This window comes from Ailuropoda melanoleuca, chromosome 7 (genome assembly GCF_002007445.2).
Source record: "Ailuropoda melanoleuca isolate Jingjing chromosome 7, ASM200744v2, whole genome shotgun sequence".
Taxonomy (NCBI): Eukaryota; Metazoa; Chordata; class Mammalia; order Carnivora; family Ursidae; genus Ailuropoda; species Ailuropoda melanoleuca.
In genome coordinates this window covers 24,466,565-24,484,077 of record NC_048224.1, presented here as the reverse complement: position 1 = coordinate 24,484,077, position 17,513 = coordinate 24,466,565, and the positions used below count along the sequence as shown (strand labels likewise).

The following is a 17,513-nucleotide window of genomic DNA, read 5'->3' as shown; positions in this document are numbered from 1 at the left end:
TATCCTTCCCTTTCTATTCCCCTCAACCCAGATTTATTTTTCCCCATTTTAATTATTGCCATCTGATACACTATGTATTTCCCCCACTGGAATTATACCATTGTAATAAGGACTTTGTTTTATTTATTCCCGTGCCCAACAGTGTCTAGCATAAAGTAGGTGCTCAGTAAATATGTGTTGGATAATGGAGGTCTACGTCTGTCTGTGTCTTTGTCTCTGTGAGGTTTAGGAGCAGATGGGAGCTAAGTGAGGGTGTAAGAGACAGCCTGTCCTCTTCACAGATGAAGAGAGAGATAAACCAGGTCCCAGTGAAGCTTATTGCTTCCCCTCAGCCCTTCTCAGTTGTAGCCCTCCTGGCCCAGACCCCAAAGACAGGTTTACTGTGCTTGATTGATGATTGATTTCTTTCTTCTGAGAGTAGCTGCCCAATCCCTTGCCCCTATCCTGCTCCACCCTCTGCAAAGCATTCTCCAAACTCTCAGAACTGGAATTTCCCTAAGCCAGTTCCTATCTTTCCAAGAAAAATCTTGCCATCTATCTCCTTCCAGGCACCTCCTCTTCTCTGAGCAGGGCACTGGAGGGTAAGGGGCAGAGTGTGAAAGGAGCAAGCTGGGCACAGGAGTTCTGCAGAGCTCTACCCTCTGTCCTAGTTCTCCAGGAACCCCTAGGGCATGTCTGTTTGCTTCTGCACATTCAGACTGTCCCCTCTGGGTCCAGAGGAAGGAGCAGGACTCTTCCCCAGAAGAACTCACAGCACACGAAGCTATGGGGGAGCAGGCATCAGTACTGAAAGCATTTGGATCACCAAGTCTTCTTGAGGGGTTGGGGTTTGTCAGGTCTGAAATCTGAGCAGGAGGACACGAGTGAGCCAAAGGTGTGAGCAGTACTGAGTTCCGGTACACCCAGAGATGGGCCAAAGAGAACAAGGACTTAGTGCTGCAGTGGAATCTGTGTGGGGGACAAGGGTGGAGGCTAGAGGACAAGAAGAGCAGCGAGGTGTCACCCAGCACAAGATGAGAAGTGAGAAGAGCTAGTGATCCAGGCCAGGACAAGCTGGGTTCGAGAGGAGGGACTGATTGGGAGAGGGTGGAGGAGGAGGAAGGGGGCAAAGTCAAACCTGAATTTCTGCATCCTACAGGAATCTTAGTCCTGGGAACAGTGTGCCTCACTGGGTTTGAGGTTGGGGGATGGTCCCTGGTGCTGGATCTGACATAGATGAGTTTCACACTCATGCCAGGTGTCAAACCAACAGATAAAGGTTCACTCACACACTTGGAATCACTTCTGGGTGGCCCTCATGCTTTTGGTAGGTCTATCCCACGAAGAAACTGGAGAAGGTATGAAGTATGAGGGTGCCTGGGAGGAGGGGGATCCAGGCTTCTCAGAGGAAAAACTGTGGCCTGCCACTCAGGGCCCCCAAATAAGATACAGCATCTCAGCATCTGGGAGATAACTGGGGGTAGAGTGGGGCTGGAACAGTTGGCTGAAGGGGTCTGGAGATACAAACTGTGAGTCACACACAAAAGGGTTGAGGACGTGTGTGAAGAAGGGCAAAATGCTAATAATGACAGTTGAAATGTGGGATGGATACCGGAGGTTCATAATACTATCCACTCTTCTTGGGTATATGTTTGAAAATGTCCATAACAGAAGGTTACAAGAGCATAAAAAAAGAAGAAAAAAAAGTGTGGCTATGTGTGCGTGTGGTGTGTGTAGCCTGCTGCTGTGGATGTGCAATCAGTTCAGAGACCTCTGAGCGCGTGAGCGCAGATGTGTGAGTCCACCACCGCGGGCACGTACTGCGCAAGCTGCAGCGTGCATGCGGTTGGGGGCAGCACTTGGGCAGGGCAGGGCAGGGGGAGAAGCTTTTGCTGTGGGTAGGCCCTCCACATTCCCCTCAGCATCTTGCAGACTGACTCCCCTCAAGATCACGACCTGCTCAAGCCGTTGGCGCTGTAATGTCCGTGTAACCAAATATGTGCGACAGGACAGCTGTGTGACAGAACTTGTGACAGGGTGTGAACACGGCTATTTGTGTGTGAACGCCGGGCACTGAGTGTGGATTTGGGGGGCACGACTTGGGGGTGTGACGGGGCCCTGGTCCAGAGTCCAATGGTGTTAGACTCCTCACTGTCCTTGGAACGATTCCCGGCAGCTCTCCAGCGCCCCCTCCCCCCAGTGTGGCAGGGTGGAGGGGGAAACACCTGTTGGGGGTCTGGGAGCGGCAGAGCCCCCCGGGGCCTCTCCCCCGGCGCCCCCGCCCGCGCTGCCCCTCTCGGGTCCCGCCCCCGCGGCCGCCACCAGCAGAGCGGCGTGTGAGCGCACGGCGGCCAGAAGAGCGCACGGCGGCAGGAGCGCACGGCGGCGGACCCCGCGCAGGGAAGCGAGCCGAGCGAGGGGCTGCCCGGGAGGCGGGCGGAGCAGAGGGAGCGCCGTGGAGACGCCGGGGGCACCGGGCCGCGCCAGGCTGGTGAGTGCGCCGCGGGGAGTGGGGAGCCAGAGAGCGGGCGTCGAGACCCCGCGGTCGCGGTCCCCAGCCTGCCCGGTCCCGGGCTCTGCCCCCGCCGCCCTCGGTTCCCGCGCCTCCTCGGTGCTGGTCCTCTGGGTCTCTGCCTCGTCTCTCCGTCTGTTTTTTCCCTGCCTCTGTCTCTGTCTCCCGCTATTTACCGTCTCGCCCTGTTTCTTTCTCATCTCTTCTCTCTTCAGTCTCTGTCTCCTGCTGCGTCGGTCTTTCCCTGTCTCTCTCAACCACTGTCTCACTGTTTGTCTCTCTCCCCACCTCTGTCTCTGCTCTGTCCCTCTCTCTGGACTGCCTGCCACTCAGGTCTTGTTATTTATCTCTTGCCCCTCTATCTCTCTTACCTTCCCTCTCTACCCAATATCTCTATCAATCTCATCTCTTCCCACTTCTGTCTCTCTGTTCTTGTCTCTGCCTGATATCTCTGCCTCTCCCCACCTCTGTCTCTGACTGTCTCTCAGTCCCATCTCTATTTCTATTTCCATATCTCTCCTGTCATTGTCTCTTGCTTGGATCTCACTCTCGCTCTCTCTCTCCCTCCTCCCCCCTCCTTCTCTCTCTACCTGTCCTCTGTCAGTGTCCATTTCTGTCTCTTTGGGTCTGGTTTCTCGTCTCTCCTGCTCTTTCTACCTCTGTCTGTGTCGATCTCTGGGAAAGCTATCTTTCTGCTTTTTTCTTATGGCCCCCCACACTAACCTGAATCAATGACCACCTCCTCTTGTGCTGGGGCTTGTGGGGGCAGCAGGGCCCAACACTCATAATTCCCACCCCCACAGGCGGCCCTTTCCTCTGGGCCCCGCCTGGTGCCAGCCCCTCCACCAGCGGGGGGACTGCGCCTGGAAGCTGTAATGGAGGCCCTGCAGAGGCAGCAGGCAGCCCGCCTGGCCCAAGGGGTGGGGCCATTGACCCCTCCACATTCACTGCCACCACCACTACCTCCTTTACCTGGCCCCCGGACCCTGCAGGCCCCTGAGGGGGTCTTGGGGGAGGTTGGGACCGAAGAAGAGGAGGATGCTGAAGAGGATGAGGAAGGGGAGGAAGCCGGGGCAGAGGAGGAGGCAGCCGAGGAGAGCCGGCCAGGGCCCCGGGGCCCCAGCTCACCTTCCAGCCAGCCCCCTGGACCTCAACCCCATGAATGGACCTACGAGGAACAGTTCAAGCAGGTAGGACCCCCTCGATGTCAGGTCCTCTCCCCTTTCTCCTCTCTGGGCAAAAGCAAAGCCAGGTGATTCTTAGCCCACCCACCCCCACTGCCCTCTGCAGGATGAAAAGACAGAGACACAGAGACCTGGAGAGAGAGAGTGGGAAGACTGTAAGATAGATAGTGACAGGGAGGGAGAGACAGACATCCAGAGACATACACAGAAGTGCATAGGCACACACTGAAAGGTGCAGGAGACGCCCAGAAACATGGAGGCATGAGACTGGAGGCTCTTGGTGAAGCTGGAAGGAAAAGTGGGAGGGGTGAGGAGCTTCAAGAATTCTTTTGAGGGAGTGGGATCTGAGGAATGGGGATTCCAGTTCCAGAACCAGAACCGTCTTACCCTACCTTCTCACACATCAAGTCGCAAGGTCATATTCCAGCAACCAGTGGGGGTTTCCTGGGCTGCCTATTTTTGTCTTTAGAAGCAGGCTGGAGGTTGCTACTCCTTTGGCAAGCTGATACCCGCCCCCCGCCCAACTTTTCCCTGTTGCATTGCCCTCATCCAAATTCTCTCCCTGGCTGAGTTCTATGGGGGACAGTTTCTAGTCTGTGATGGCCACTACAGCTGCAGTATGACTAAAGGGCTCCTGTACAGCTGGGAATGATAAGATCTTACTCATAGAGCCTAAATTTGAGGTTCTTCCTCTCTATGGAACCTGTTTGGATGTTATTCTAAGGCATTGTTTCAGGCTGTCACTATGAAGGGCTCTGACTCTAGATGTTCTGGTGATGTTACTTGTAGGTCTGGGGTATTTTCCAGAAGTGTTCATCAGTGGCTAGTACTCTGTGGCAGTAGTGTCACACTGGGAGAGTTATTCAGAGTTCTGTGGCTCTAGTGACTATTTCTCCTGGATATAATTCTGGGGATTGATACTTGGAGAGCATTTGAGTTATTTGTGGGTATCCATCTAAGACTTTGGGCTCAGTTCTTGTGGGAGCGTAGATCTAAAGTGGATCTCTGGGGTTTGTTCCTCATGGGTTTTTGTTTTTTTTTTATCCTGAGAGTTCTTTTTGGGGAGTGGAGTGTTACCTATTGTTACTCAGGGACTGTTATTATGGATAAATGACTGTTACTCTAGGGATTGTTTTCCTGGGTGGTATTTGGGAGGTGATACTGGAGATGGGGCTTCAGGTGACTGGAAATGGGTGGGATGACCTCTGGGCCTTTCAAGATCTGACCCCACAGGTCCTGGGTGGTGCAGGGCCATTACCTCTGTGTCAGCCTCTATAGTGGATAGGTCACCATCCCTGGAAAGAGACAGACCAGAAGGTAGGCTGAAGGGCCCCAGGTTTCAATCCAGGAGCTTCTGAGTATCCACTCTGCCTGAGGAATGGGTTAGAGGTATCTCTGCCCTTCATCCCCAGCCCTGGTACACAGAGATGTGAAAAGCAAGAAGCCTTTGCAAGAATGAACAAGCCTCAGGGACATCTGTCCATTTCCTCAGTGTGAAGCACTGTCCTAGCCTGACTTCCTCCCTGGGGCTCTGTGCATGCCCTGGAGGGCAGGCTGAGCCTCCTAAGCTTTCTCTCATCCCCTATTCCCCAGAGGGATGGTTTGAGCTTCCCAGGGCACCCCTGGCCAGTGGAGGGTCTCTGTGTGTATTAGAAAAAGTGCCCCTACCTGCCCTCACGGGAGAGAGTCTAATGCCAGGGAGTCCACATTTCAGATCCTATTCACCCCTTCAGCTGAGAACCCTTATTCAGGGTATAACCTGAGTTGGGGTCCCAGGGGGAGGGGGGGGAGTCAGTGGAGCTGAAAAATGACCTCAGTCCTTCCCCAGCTGTACGAGCTTGATGCAGACCCCAAGAGGAAGGAATTTCTGGATGACCTGTTTAGCTTCATGCAGAAGAGGGGTGAGTGGGATGATGTAAGGGAAGGACCCCCACCTACCAGTTTTGAGGAAGGGAGACCCCAGGGTTTAGTCCCTAGGTTGGGTCCTCTCTGCAGAGGCCTGAGCTTGGCAACACCTATCCTTTGGGCCCTCAATAGCGTCTTTAACCTCTGACCCTGGCCCCCTNGGACTGGTAGGGGTGGCTTGGGGGGGTTTTCCCAGGATTGGGGGGCTGGGAATGCCTTGTTTCTCTTTCGGTGGCCTTTCGTCCAGCCTTGTCTCTCCTCGGTTTCCCCTTGCTTTAGGCAGGGGACACCCAATGTGCTCTACAGCAGGAAGGACTGGGATTAGACTGAAGGAAGGACTTCTCAAGGGGTAGGGTGAGGACCATGTGAGTCGGGGTTATGAAGGAGGAGGAATCCCTTTCCAGAAATCTCAGAGCTAGAAGAAAATGCAAGGGTCCAGGAGGAGATCAGGGTGGGCGGCAGTCCATCACTTAGGCTTCTCCCCAGATTCATGGGTCCGAAGACTGACTCATTATCTCTCTCTACAAAGCTAATTAACTCACTCGGAGCTTGACCTGATAAGCCACTAATTAACTAGCTGCACTGCACCCCCCGCCCTTAGTGCAGTTGCTGGTCAAAGTCCCCCAGGCTTCCACTGCAGGCCCAGCACCCCCTTTTGGGATCCTTTCTAGCCAGGGACCCTCAGTGGGGCTCCAGGTCTTTTTTGCTTCCAAGGGAGGCCCAGTCATTCTGGTCCCAACGTCCCCTCCCTCCCCTTCCTCGAGGTCTCCCCTCCACTGGGGAAGTGGGGTAGGCTGGTCGAGCAGGTCCCAGCATTCCCTCCATCACCCTGAGGCCGGGAGCTCTGCCTCCCTCTGGTCCCTGCCTCCCTCCGCTCCCTCCGCTGGGGGAGGAGGTCCCTCGGGACCGATAATTTCCCCCTATTAATCAGGCCGCAGCTAATTGTTCGGGTCCAAAGGCGGCGGCGGAAGGGGACGGGATCGGTAAGGAATTAACTGGGGCCCATCGCTCAGCGCAGACAGGCCCCTTTGTCAGGACTGGCCGGCGGGGGCGGCGTGAGCTGCGGATCTGGCGAGCCGAGGTGGGGTATGCTTCTTCTCCCATCCGCCATCCCCCGGTCTCGGGCAGCCATCCCCAGGCCGTTGCTTAGGGGAGTCCAGCTTTTCAGCACTATCGGGAAGTCCTTACTACGGTCTACCCCAGGGGTTGGCAAACTAAAGCCGGCTGGCCAAATCTAGCCGCCTGCGAGATAAGAATGATTTTTATATTTTTAAATAGTGGAAAAAATTAAAAGACGAATAACATTTCAGGACATGTGAAATTCGAATTTCAGGGTCTGTAAATAAAGTTTTTATTGTTAACACAGCCGGGCCCATTCCTTTAAATATTCTCCATACCTGCTTTCAAGCTACAATGGCAGAGTGGAGTAGGGACAGAGGCGGTTTGGTCCTCAAAGCCTCTAATATTTATTGTCTGGACCTTTACGGAAGAAGGTTGCCGACCCCTGATCTAGCTTACTGTCCTTCCTGCTACAATGCAGGGCTTAGGGGCCCTGTGGGCTCTGCCTGGAATCCCACCTCCCCATCCCTCCCCCTTCCCTTTTCTCAGAGGTCCCGCCTTGTACCCTGGCCTCCTCCAGGCAACGGACTCCTTCAGTCCTTGAGGATGTCCGAAGACAGGGTCTTAGTCTTAGTGTCCTGACTCTCTGCACACCTCCCACCAGGGACGCCAGTGAACCGCGTGCCCATCATGGCGAAGCAGGTGCTGGACCTGTACGCGCTCTTTCGCCTGGTGACAGCCAAAGGCGGCCTGGTGGAAGTCATCAACCGCAAGGTGTGGCGGGAGGTCACGCGTGGCCTCAGCCTGCCCACCACCATCACGTCGGCAGCCTTCACTCTACGCACCCAGTGAGGCCAGGCGCGCGAGCGTTGGGGGAAGGCGCGGGAAGGGGGCCACAGGGTGTGGAGGGCCCAGGGGCGGGCGTTTCATTGTGGGTTTGATCACTTGGGTCCGGCCTCCCACCCACCCCGCCTCGTTTGTCCGCCCCTAGGTACATGAAGTACCTGTACCCGTACGAGTGCGAGACGCGGGCGCTCAGCTCCCCGGGGGAGCTCCAGGCAGCCATCGACAGCAACCGGCGCGAGGGCCGTCGTCAGGCTTATACCGCCGCCCCGCTCTACGGCTTAGCTGGGCCTACCTCTCGGGGAGCTCCGGGCCCTATCTCGGGTCCTGGCACCGCCCCACCCACGCCCACGCCCAGCCCCCGCCCTGCCCAGGGCTCCGCCTCCGGCCTGCCGGCGCACGCCTGCGCGCAGCTGAGCCCGAGCCCCATTAAGAAAGGTGTGAGGGGAGAGGGGCGAAGGTTTGGGCGTCTCTGAAACCTGGGGGGTGCGCTGAGGTATAGAGAACATTAAAATGTGGCAACTCTGAAGTCTGGGAGGCATTGAGGTATGAGGGCAGTAAGGACTGACAGGGCTTTGAGGTTTGCTGACCGCTAAGGTTTAGGGGTTCTGAGGTTTGGGGTCAATGAAGCCGTGGGAGGTCTGGGGTACGGGTTACTGCGGTGTGGGCCTGAAGCTCAGGAAAAGGTCCTTTATTTAGAGGAGCTCCAGTCCACACCTGTCCACCTAGGGCTCCTATTTGCATGTAGTTTTTGCCTCCTGTGATCTGTATTATTTAATAACTAAGAACAAGGAAAGACCCCACATTATCTTGGACCAACCTAGGCATATATATTGGCCTTTGGGTTCTCCAGCTTCAGAGCCTCGAGGCTGAGACTCTGGATGCAGTGGGGGAGAGGGGGATCAAACTTGGTACTTCAGCTTGGGTGACCTCCGTTGGTCCCAGGCCTGGGGGGAAAACCAAATGCAGAGGCAGAGTTGGTTGGTCCGGCAGAGCTGAATGACCTGTTCTTCCAGAGGACAGTGGAATTCCAGCGCCTCGACTGGCACTGCCTGTGGGCCTGGCTTTAGGACCTGCAAGGGAGAAGTTGGCACCAGAGGAGCCCCCAGAGAAGAGGGCTGTGTTGATGGGGCACATGGACCCACCTCGACCTGGAGCTCCCCCCAGTTTCCTGCCCCGTGGCAAGGTTCCCCTGAGGGGTGAGGAGGGGCTTGTTGCTGAGAGGTCTTCAGGCCTGTGCACTGAGGGAGGGCATAGGTGTTGGAGGTGGGGCAGAAAGATCCCTCAGTAGACAACCGTGTGGTTATAGGTATTGGGCTGAAGTGGAATGGGGGCTATATATAAGGATGGAGGGGGGAGCTTGTAAGTCTGAAGTCTGATTCTCCAAAATGTGACTCCCTGCCCCTCCTGGACAGAAGAGCGGCTGGATGGGCCTCTCAATCTGGCGGGCAGTGGTATCAGCAGTATCAACATGGCCCTAGAGATCAACGGGGTGGTCTACACTGGTATGGGTACTGCAGGCTGTCTATACTGGCATGAGGTCAGGGGTGTTTGCTCTGGCATGGGGATTTTAGATTTTCTCAGCTAGCATGAGGTTCAGGGATATCCAAACTTGCATGGGTAATGTGGGGCTCAGGGGATTGTTAAAATGGCATGGGTTAAAGGGGTGTTAACAATGGCATGGGGTCTAAGGCATGACCTCTCTGGCATGGGTACCATGGGATGTCTGCCTTGTCATGGGCCTATGTATCAGTGTAAATATTTCTTGTTTACCTGTTTGAGGGTATCTATATTGGCATAGGAGTCTCCACTGACCTAAGGGATTTGTCCTCATTGATTTGTGGCAGGGATATGTGTGTGGTGTTCTAACAATCAGGACACTGACTTTTGTTTTCCTCTTCTGTTTCTGTGCCCACCCCTCCGGCCTGTGTTTTCCCTCCACCATCTCCTCACCCATTTGTCAGGTGTCCTCTTTGCCCGTCGCCAGCCTGTGCCAGCTTCCCAGGGCCCAACCAACCCTGCACCTCCACTCCCTACAGGGCCCCCTTCCAGCACCTCACCCTGAGAACTCCCACTTGGAATTAAGAGTCCCAGCCCCAATGCTGAGGGGGAGAAGAGACATCCCCCCACACCTTGATTCTTCCAGCATGCCCACTCTAGGACCCTGGGAGATGACCCCTCCCCCACACCATGCCATGTGGACTTGAAGCCAAAGAGTTTTCTTTTGATGTTACATCTACCTCATTGTAAAGGGAGAACACCTCCTCCCTGGCAACCCCAGCAGCATCTACCAAAGAGTTCTGCCCCCAGTAACCCCTATCATCTCCTCATGTGCCTCCCTGTGTCAATATCATCTTTAGGACCCTACCTCTTCAAATCAGACCTGCGTCTCTTCAGAAGCCATGTGAAGGGTTAGGTTGGGGTGTTGTGAAGGAGTCGTCCCCCAGGTCACATCTGAATAATAAAGCTGCAGTCCTTCCCTCCCCAGTGCCTCCTCTCCTTTTTGTTTGGGTCTGGGGGTTGGAGAGGGATTATGTGGTATACACAGGCTGTGTTGGGCTGGGGGTTCTCAAAGAAGTCAGAACAGCAAAGGTCCATGAAAGTAGAGGGGATGGGTTTCATGAATCAGACTGCCTGAGTTCAAATCCTAATTCTACTACTAGAGTGCGGAGTGGTCTTGGGCAAGACATCTAATCGCTTGAACCTTAAAAGACTCCTGAAGATTATGGTATCTCACGGAGTCTCCTACTGATTTATGGGAATGGATCAATCCTTAAATAATAGGTGCATTTATATGGGCAGTCTCGGGGAATGGGGTGGGAAACTTCGCTGGTACCCTGGAATTAGAAGAAAGGCAAAAGTTTGTCTCGACAAGCAAAAGCTGGAAGCTAGGGTAGGGCCTGACAGGTAGCCGTTGCCTAGGTAACCAGACAGCTTTTAGCACCTTTCACGGGCCCCGCCGGTCACTTCCGGCATCGGAGGGCTGAATCGTGACGCCACTTCCCGTATCGAGGTCCGCCCTCGCACTCGGATTAGCCAGTCTTCTCTATTTGGCCGGAGGTCCCGCCCCCTGACTGTCCCCCGACTGCTGCGGGGCGGCGGTAGCTATGGCGGCTGTGACCGATGTGCAGCGGCTACAGGCCCGTGTGGAGGAACTGGAGCGCTGGGTGTACGGGTCGGGCGGGCCGCGCGGCTCGCGGAAGGTGAGCGATCTGGGATCCAGTGCTCTCTTTCTGGGGCAGAGCAAGAGCGGTCTACTAGCCTGGTCCTCGGGATGGATGCTATTGCTCCAGTCTCATCTCTCGCAGCCCGGCCTTTGAAATAATAAAGGTTCGAAACCTTCCAGAGCTTATCGGACCCTCGCGGTCCATTTCCACGGAGGGCACTGAGGGTTGTTAGGACCGATTGCGATAGGCTCAGTGTGAACTGTGACTTAGACTCCTCTGTCCTCGCGGGCTAGCTGGGGAGACCTGACAAACTCGAGAAGCTGACTAACGAGTTTCAATAAGAGCTGAAGTCCGCAATGGAAGGGCCGTCACAGAGCCCTGCGTAATTAATTGCTAAATATTGTACAGAAAGAGGTCCACGGGACGCCAGAGGAGGCAGAGCAAAGGTGGATAAGGAAGGCTCCAAGAGTGGGAGGTGAGGTCTGAAAGAGCCAGGACTAGGAGGGGGAAGGGATTGGGTACCGGGTGCTGAGATATGGACCCGCAGTCCTTCACACAGTGACTGAATTTTGACAACGGCGAAGCTTAGTTCTCCCAACCCGCACCCCTTCACTCCCTTTTACTATGGGAAGACCTTTTACTGAAGGTGGAGTGTCAGGCATACCCTGGAGTTAAATGCATCAGAGGTAATGATGTCTTTTTGTACACTTCTTGTGGAATTTGTTGTCACTAGCAGATTGTGCCCCATTTGAGAACTGATTTCTCAAAACATTTGCTCCCGTTGACATCTATGACACTAAGTCCTTGTTTTCCTCCTACCTCTATGGCTGTTGCTGCTTAGTCCTATTTGCCTCCCCATATATATGACCCTTGAATATTGGCATTCCTCACCCCATGTTCTAAAACCTGGGTGAGATCATTCACTCCCATAGCCTCTTCTTCTGTTTGACCCTTTAATATTGGGATTCCTCACCCTCTACCCCAAAAGCCTAGAGGTAGGAACCAGGGAATAGAATGTATAGGATGTGCTAATGCCCTATAAACTCTAGTATAGTTAATTACCTCCGCAGTCAGACTTGAAACTTCCCAAGGACTACATGATTATTTTCCCCTTCACACTGAGGATTCCCGGAAGGTGGGGTTGCATCTCCTTTAAGACGAGAAGGGGGCCAACCTACTTTGCTGGGACAAGGAGATTTGGAAGTCTGAGGGTTCTTCACCTCTTTCAAGCCTTGAGTCAAGAGGTGAATCTTGGAATTAACTTTCAATCCCCTCACAGGTGGCTGATGGCCTAGTCAAGGTACAGGTGGCTTTGGGGAACATTGCCAGCAAGAGGGAGAGGGTGAAGATTCTGTACAAAAAGAGTAAGTGATTCCATAGGGTGCCTGCTTGACCTCCTTCCCAACCCTGTGCTTCCTGGGACCCGGCCCTTGCCCTCCAGCCCACTAGGTCACTGGAATCTCCCTGTGGGAATAGAATGTGAAGATGTTTCCCTGCTGAAATGGTAAAGTGGGGTGTTGTGCTTAAACTCCAAGCCCATGAGTGTCCTAAGTTACAGGACAAGAGCTCTGCCTCAAAGGTCCTCTTGGTAAAGTAGGGAGGAGAGGTATGGGATTTCCATAGGCAAGGTTCAAAGGCAGGAAGGAAATTAGGCACTGAGAGCCCCAGGCTTTTTCAGCCATACCTTTTTGATTATATCAAAGCAAACAACCTAAAAATTAGAAAAAGCTCTGGCTTGTCTTGGTGGCACTGAGGGGCAAGGAACCTTCCACCATTGGTGAAGATAGATCAGTGGGAATGACAGCCCCAGGATAGTGGAGGCAATTTTGTTCCTAGCTGTAAAGGCTGAGGTTAGCCAGGAGGTGGTCAGAGGGGAGAAACAGGGAGGTGGGGACTGATGGAGGTCTGGATGGGCACTGTGGGTGTCATCTCCTCGCGCAAGGCTCTCCCCAAGGTTGACCACTAATATCCTTCTAATATCCCCTAATATCCTTTATAAGACAGATTCCCTACTCCCCAGCCCCTGTCCATTTTCTGTCTTGCTTCTTTTCTAGTTGAAGACCTGATCAAGTATCTGGATCCTGAGTACATTGACCGCATTGCCATTCCCGATGCCTCTAAGCTGCAGTTCATATTAGCAGGTAGTGCTGGACAGTGTGTACACATGCATCTGGGGATTATGGATCGTAGGGGAAGTCGGACACAGAGATGGCCTCCCTGCCAGTCCTCTCATGGATACAGCTCTGGAAACTGCTGTCTGGAATTCTGGCCTGGCTCTGGGCTGAGGCCTGAGGTCATCCTTTGGTCCTCTAGTAGGCCTTGGGTGTGGTATCATTCTGAGCCAGCCGCAGGCCATGGTGCCAGAAACAGTGGGAACTACTTCAGTGTTCTATCAATGGTCTGTCTCTACGATTTCCCTTCAGAACCTTCCTCACTTCTGCTCACTAGACAGGGGAGCTTCTAGGAAAGGGTGGGAGCAGACAGCATTGCATTTGGTAGAGGTGAGAATATTGGTATGTATGAGTTTCAACATTTTTCTCTCAGTGAGAAAGCACTGGGATTTCAGAGTTCTAGGCAGGAACTCTGACATTGACTTGGCAATGTCTGCTACTCAGTTTAGTCAGCCACTTCCTGAGGTAGGGTTTGCCAAGTACCTGTGTTTGTTCATTCATTCAAAAGATGTTTAATGATTGATCATCTTCTGTGATCCAGACTGTCCTTGGTGTGAGGTATATGGTGCTGACCCAGAACATCCCTAGACTGGTGCCGTCGCTCAGGTACCAAGTCCAAGAGATCTTCTCCTACACTGACTCTGGAGTCTAGCCTCTCCATCCCTCCCTGACCACTGCCTCAGTGTCTGTCTGCTCATACATGAATAGTTGCAGTCTTTTAAGTCCTCTTCCTGACCCTAGTCTTTCCCCTTTTGCATGTGATCCAGTATTCTCTGCCCCAAACACATCTCCAACATGTTACTTTGTCTACTTTGGAACCTCAGCATCTCCATCTCTCTCCTTGCTAGAATAAAATCCTAATTCCTTAGCCTGCCATTCAGAGCCTTTTATAGTCTATGAATCTCCCTTCCCATGCAGCTCCATTTCCTATGCTCTCTTTGCGCCTGTTCAGCCAATTGAATTCTTTTTCCTCTATTAATTGATAAGCGTCCTTGCCACCAAACATTTGACATTAACAGTCAGCCCTTCTTGAATGTGCTTCCTACTCACTGCAGCCGTTGAAATCACCTGTGCCAGGTCCAGTCCAGACCCTGCTCTTCTCACTGGGCTCTGCTATTACTGCCCCAGCTCTCCAGAAGCTTGTAATTTCCTTGCCTCTCAGGGCCACTGAGCAGAACCTGCTGATAGTCTGCCACATGTCTTCTCTTTCATACCTTCCCAGGAGTCCTTCGGCACGGAGACCCAAGTCGGAAGTACTTTGTCTCCTGTGGCATCAGAGGGACTCACTGAGTTTGTTGACAGGAGGCTAGAGGAAGAGGCCTTACAGTTAAAACTTTAAGAAAGGTGGGATTTGGAGAAACTTAGAGGCTCCTTGGGCTCAATATGGGTGATACCAGAGGCATCTAGGAGAGATGGGGGCAGAATGGGAGAATGTGCACCTAGAGAAGGGGGCAGCAGGCAGAGTAGCTACCCCATGCTCCAGGACTCAGCCATCTCCCCTGCCAGGTCCTCAGCCCCTTGCATAAGAGTAGCGGTGCCCAATCAGAAAGAATGAGTTCTCAACATTTGCTGCAACATGGACGGCACTGGAGGAGATAATGCTAAGTGAAATGAGTCAAGCAGAGAAAGACAATTAATCATATGATTTCTCTCATCTATGGAACATAAGAACTAGGAAGATCAGTAGGGGAAGGAAGGGATAAAGAAAGGGGGGGTAATCAGAAGGGGGAATGAAGCATGAGAGACTATGGACTCTGAGAAACAAACTGAGGGCTTCAGAGGGGAGAGGGTGGGGGAATGGGATAGACTGGTGATGGGTAGTAAGGAGGGCATGTATTGCATGGTGCACTGGGTGTTATAAGCAACTAATAAATCATCGAACTTTACATCAAAAACCAGGGATGTACTGTATGGTGACTAACATAATAAAAAAACATTTAAAAAATTACTTTTTTTCCATAGAATTTTTCATTTTTCAAAGAAATAAAGCTGAAATAATTAAAAAAAAAAAAAAAAAAAGAGTAGCAGTGCCCAGGCTTGCCTCACTGTCACTATCTTGTCTGTTTTTGCCTCAGAGGAGCAGTTTATCTTATCCCAGATTGCACTCCTGGAGCAGGTGGAGGCTTTGGTGCCCATGCTGGACAGCGCTCACATCAAAGGTACCTCTTTGTGGGGCTGCAGCTCTGCTATTCTACTTGGGGAGGTGGGTGGATGGCCAGGACTTCCCTGTGCCTCAGGTTCCCTGGGTTCAAGCTAAGTCTGCTCCTTGTCTTTACCCTCACCCTGGGGGTAACCTGCTACCTGCATTGGGATTAAAATGGCTAGACCAGAGAGTCCAGTTTCAGAACCTCAGGCAGTTTGGACCTAAGGACACTAGTCTGAGTCCAGCAGCCCCCAACTCTGGGATTCCATCTGCCTTCTTCAGCCCCTAAGCATCTGTTCTGCATGGTGCTGTGTAGCCCAGATTTTACTGTAAGAGTTCCTGCCAGGCATGTGAATATGTGTAAATTCTTCCCACCACACTGTTGAGAGCAGTCCCTGGGCCTGTTTTGACAAGCAGACAGTGACTTTAATTGAATCCAGATATCCATCTTGTCTTGTCTCCGGAGGTATTTTTTCCTAGTTACCCCTCCGTACCCATGATCAGCTATCTGCTGAGGGTCTGACAGCCTTAAGCTGCAGGGCCAGCATGGTGGCCAAGGCTCTGGGTGTTGGATTCCAGGTGGACCAGCTTAGGAACCTGGCATTCATTCTCAGCCCACCTGCAGGCTCCTTTTTCCAGGCAGACCTGGTCCCACTGGGCTGAGTGCAAAGGGACAGATCCCATGATAGGCAAAGCTTTCTTTACTTCACCCTGCTTACAGCACTGGGGTAGGAACATGGGGCAACTCTGGGGACCCCAAGGTTTTGTTTTTTCCTAGGAGCCTGTATCTTCGCCCCCTCTGAGTCCTAGAGTAAGACTGGGTGGGCAGGGAGCCCCACCACCTTTAGCTGCAGTGGTCGATGAAGCCTGGCGTTTGCTTAGCTTCTCCACTCAATACTCTAATCCTGCTGAAGACCTAATAGACTATTGAGCAGTCCCTGGGGAAGGCACAAGCATCATCGGGCAGTGCGTGTTGTGTTTTACAGCCGTTCCTGAGCATGCTGCCCGCCTGCAGCGCTTGGCCCAGATCCACATCCAGCAGCAGGTATGGGAGGGGAGAGGACTGGAAGGGAAAGTAGAAGTGGTAAGGCTCCTAGTCCCCACCCCTGCCACCTGGGGAAGCCGCCTTAGGCTACCCTCATCTCATGTCAGCTCCAGGGGACACTTGAAGGTTTATCCTTTATCTTCCATCTGCCTGAGGCCTCTTGCCTCTCTGAGTAGGACTATTCTGAGACACCAGAAGGTTGATGATGGGAGGTGCCCAAGAATTTCTGGGGATGGTGTGTCCTTGACTAGGAGTGGAGGAGCTCTTATTTTGTTTTTTGTTTTTTTGTTTGTTTGGGGGTTTTTTTGTTTTACCATTCCCAGGCCTTAGATTAAAGTTCAAAGAGGATTCAGATATAGGGGACAGGGAAGGAGGAGACATATACTAGCAGGAATGTTTTCTGAAATGAGTGGTCCACTCTCTCTTAGGACTGCTGTTAGGGTACCCATCTGGGGGCCTGAAAGTTCCTTTTAGAAATTTGTTCCTTTTGGCTCTGGGGTTAAACACTGCCTTTTCTAGGCTTTATGGGGAGTGAGGGTTCCTGGTAAAGCAGGAAAGTTAGTGGGAAGTTTGGGCTTTATCCAACTCCTTTCTCTGCCATATGTTGGCCCCATAGGACCAGTGTGTGGAGATCACTGAGGAGTCCAAGGCTCTCCTGGAGGAATACAACAAGACTGTATCCTTTCTGTTCAGCCAGGCCCCTAAGGAATGCTGTCTAAAGCCCTGTCCTTTTGTTCCATCTCCAGCTCTGTCTCTTTCATCCCATCTCAATGAGCCTATCTGTTCCCCTCCTCCCCAACCCTTTGGCAGATGGAAAATCTCTCCACTCCCTCATTCAGGCTCTTGTTCTCACCTTGACCTGCCATCAGACAATGCTTCTCTCCAAGCAGTTTGTACAGTGGGATGAGCTACTTTGCCAGCTAGAGGCCGCCAAGCAATTGAAGCCAGCAGAGGAGTGATGGCTGCTTCCCTTTCCTGGATGGGCTGGGACAGCCAGGCTCCAGGGCCCTGTGCTGAACTGCCTTTGTAACAGGGCAGAGGCAGCTCTGTATTTATTGGATTCTCAGCCTACCTGTTTGCATTCAGGTGGGGCTCTGAGGTCAGATGTCTGGCTACTTGAGGTTTGCTATTTGCACCCCCTCCCCACATCAGCATCCTATCAATAAACTATAGAAATCACTGGAGGAGTGTGCCAACTTCCTGGTCTGTGGTGGGAATGATGGTGAGATGGGGGGTAGAGGGCAGAATTGCCAGCCTTCCTAGTGGTTGGACCAGAAGCTATACTCATCCTGGACTGGCTTTCTGGGGGATGTAGAGCTCTCAGGACAAATGCTCTCATTTGATCGATATGAGTGGAACATTTGTTTGTGCATCCATTTATCCCACATTTATCAAGTATCCTCTAAATGTCAGATACCATGCCAGGTGAGGAGGATGTGATCCCTGCCCTGCACAGACTAGCTGGGGAGACGGTCAAGGAAAAGAGCCTTCCCACCAATTGGGCA

The 17,513-nt window shown here is 52.8% G+C and overlaps 2 protein-coding genes across 3 annotated transcripts; both read left to right on the top strand.

The window, feature by feature from the left end:
• Positions 1–3,366: 3,366 nt before the first annotated feature.
• Positions 3,367–9,916, top strand: ARID3C (AT-rich interaction domain 3C). Of its 2 annotated transcripts, XM_034663702.1 has the most exons (7): positions 3,367–3,681; positions 5,504–5,576; positions 7,304–7,487; positions 7,631–7,920; positions 8,499–8,681; positions 8,898–8,987; positions 9,447–9,916. In XM_034663702.1, the coding sequence occupies exons 1-7, from the start codon at positions 3,367–3,369 to the stop codon at positions 9,545–9,547; spliced, it is 1,236 nt and encodes a 411-aa protein (XP_034519593.1). In that variant the 3' UTR covers positions 9,548–9,916. The 2 variants fall into 2 exon arrangements, with proteins under 2 accessions (XP_034519593.1, XP_034519594.1); XM_034663703.1 differs by lacking the exon at positions 8,499–8,681.
• Positions 9,917–10,567: 651 nt separating this feature from the next.
• On the top strand, positions 10,568–17,018 carry DCTN3 (dynactin subunit 3). The gene is given in 7 exon segments (NM_001304931.1): positions 10,568–10,685; positions 11,929–12,013; positions 12,704–12,790; positions 14,896–14,979; positions 15,950–16,008; positions 16,625–16,684; positions 16,878–17,018. Coding segments are annotated over 7 exon segments (561 nt in total). The 5' UTR covers positions 10,568–10,589; the 3' UTR covers positions 16,968–17,018.
• The last annotated feature ends 495 nt before the right edge of the window (positions 17,019–17,513 follow it).

Coding starts and splice junctions, on each gene's coding strand:
- ARID3C (XM_034663702.1), top strand. CDS start 3,367: ATGGAGGCCCTGCAGAGGCAGCAGGCAGCCCGCCTGGCCCAAGGGGTG. Junction 5,577..7,303: donor TAGCTTCATGCAGAAGAGGG/GTGAGTGGGATG, acceptor ACCTCCCACCAG/GGACGCCAGTGAACCGCGTG. Junction 8,988..9,446: donor CAACGGGGTGGTCTACACTG/GTATGGGTACTG, acceptor CCCATTTGTCAG/GTGTCCTCTTTGCCCGTCGC.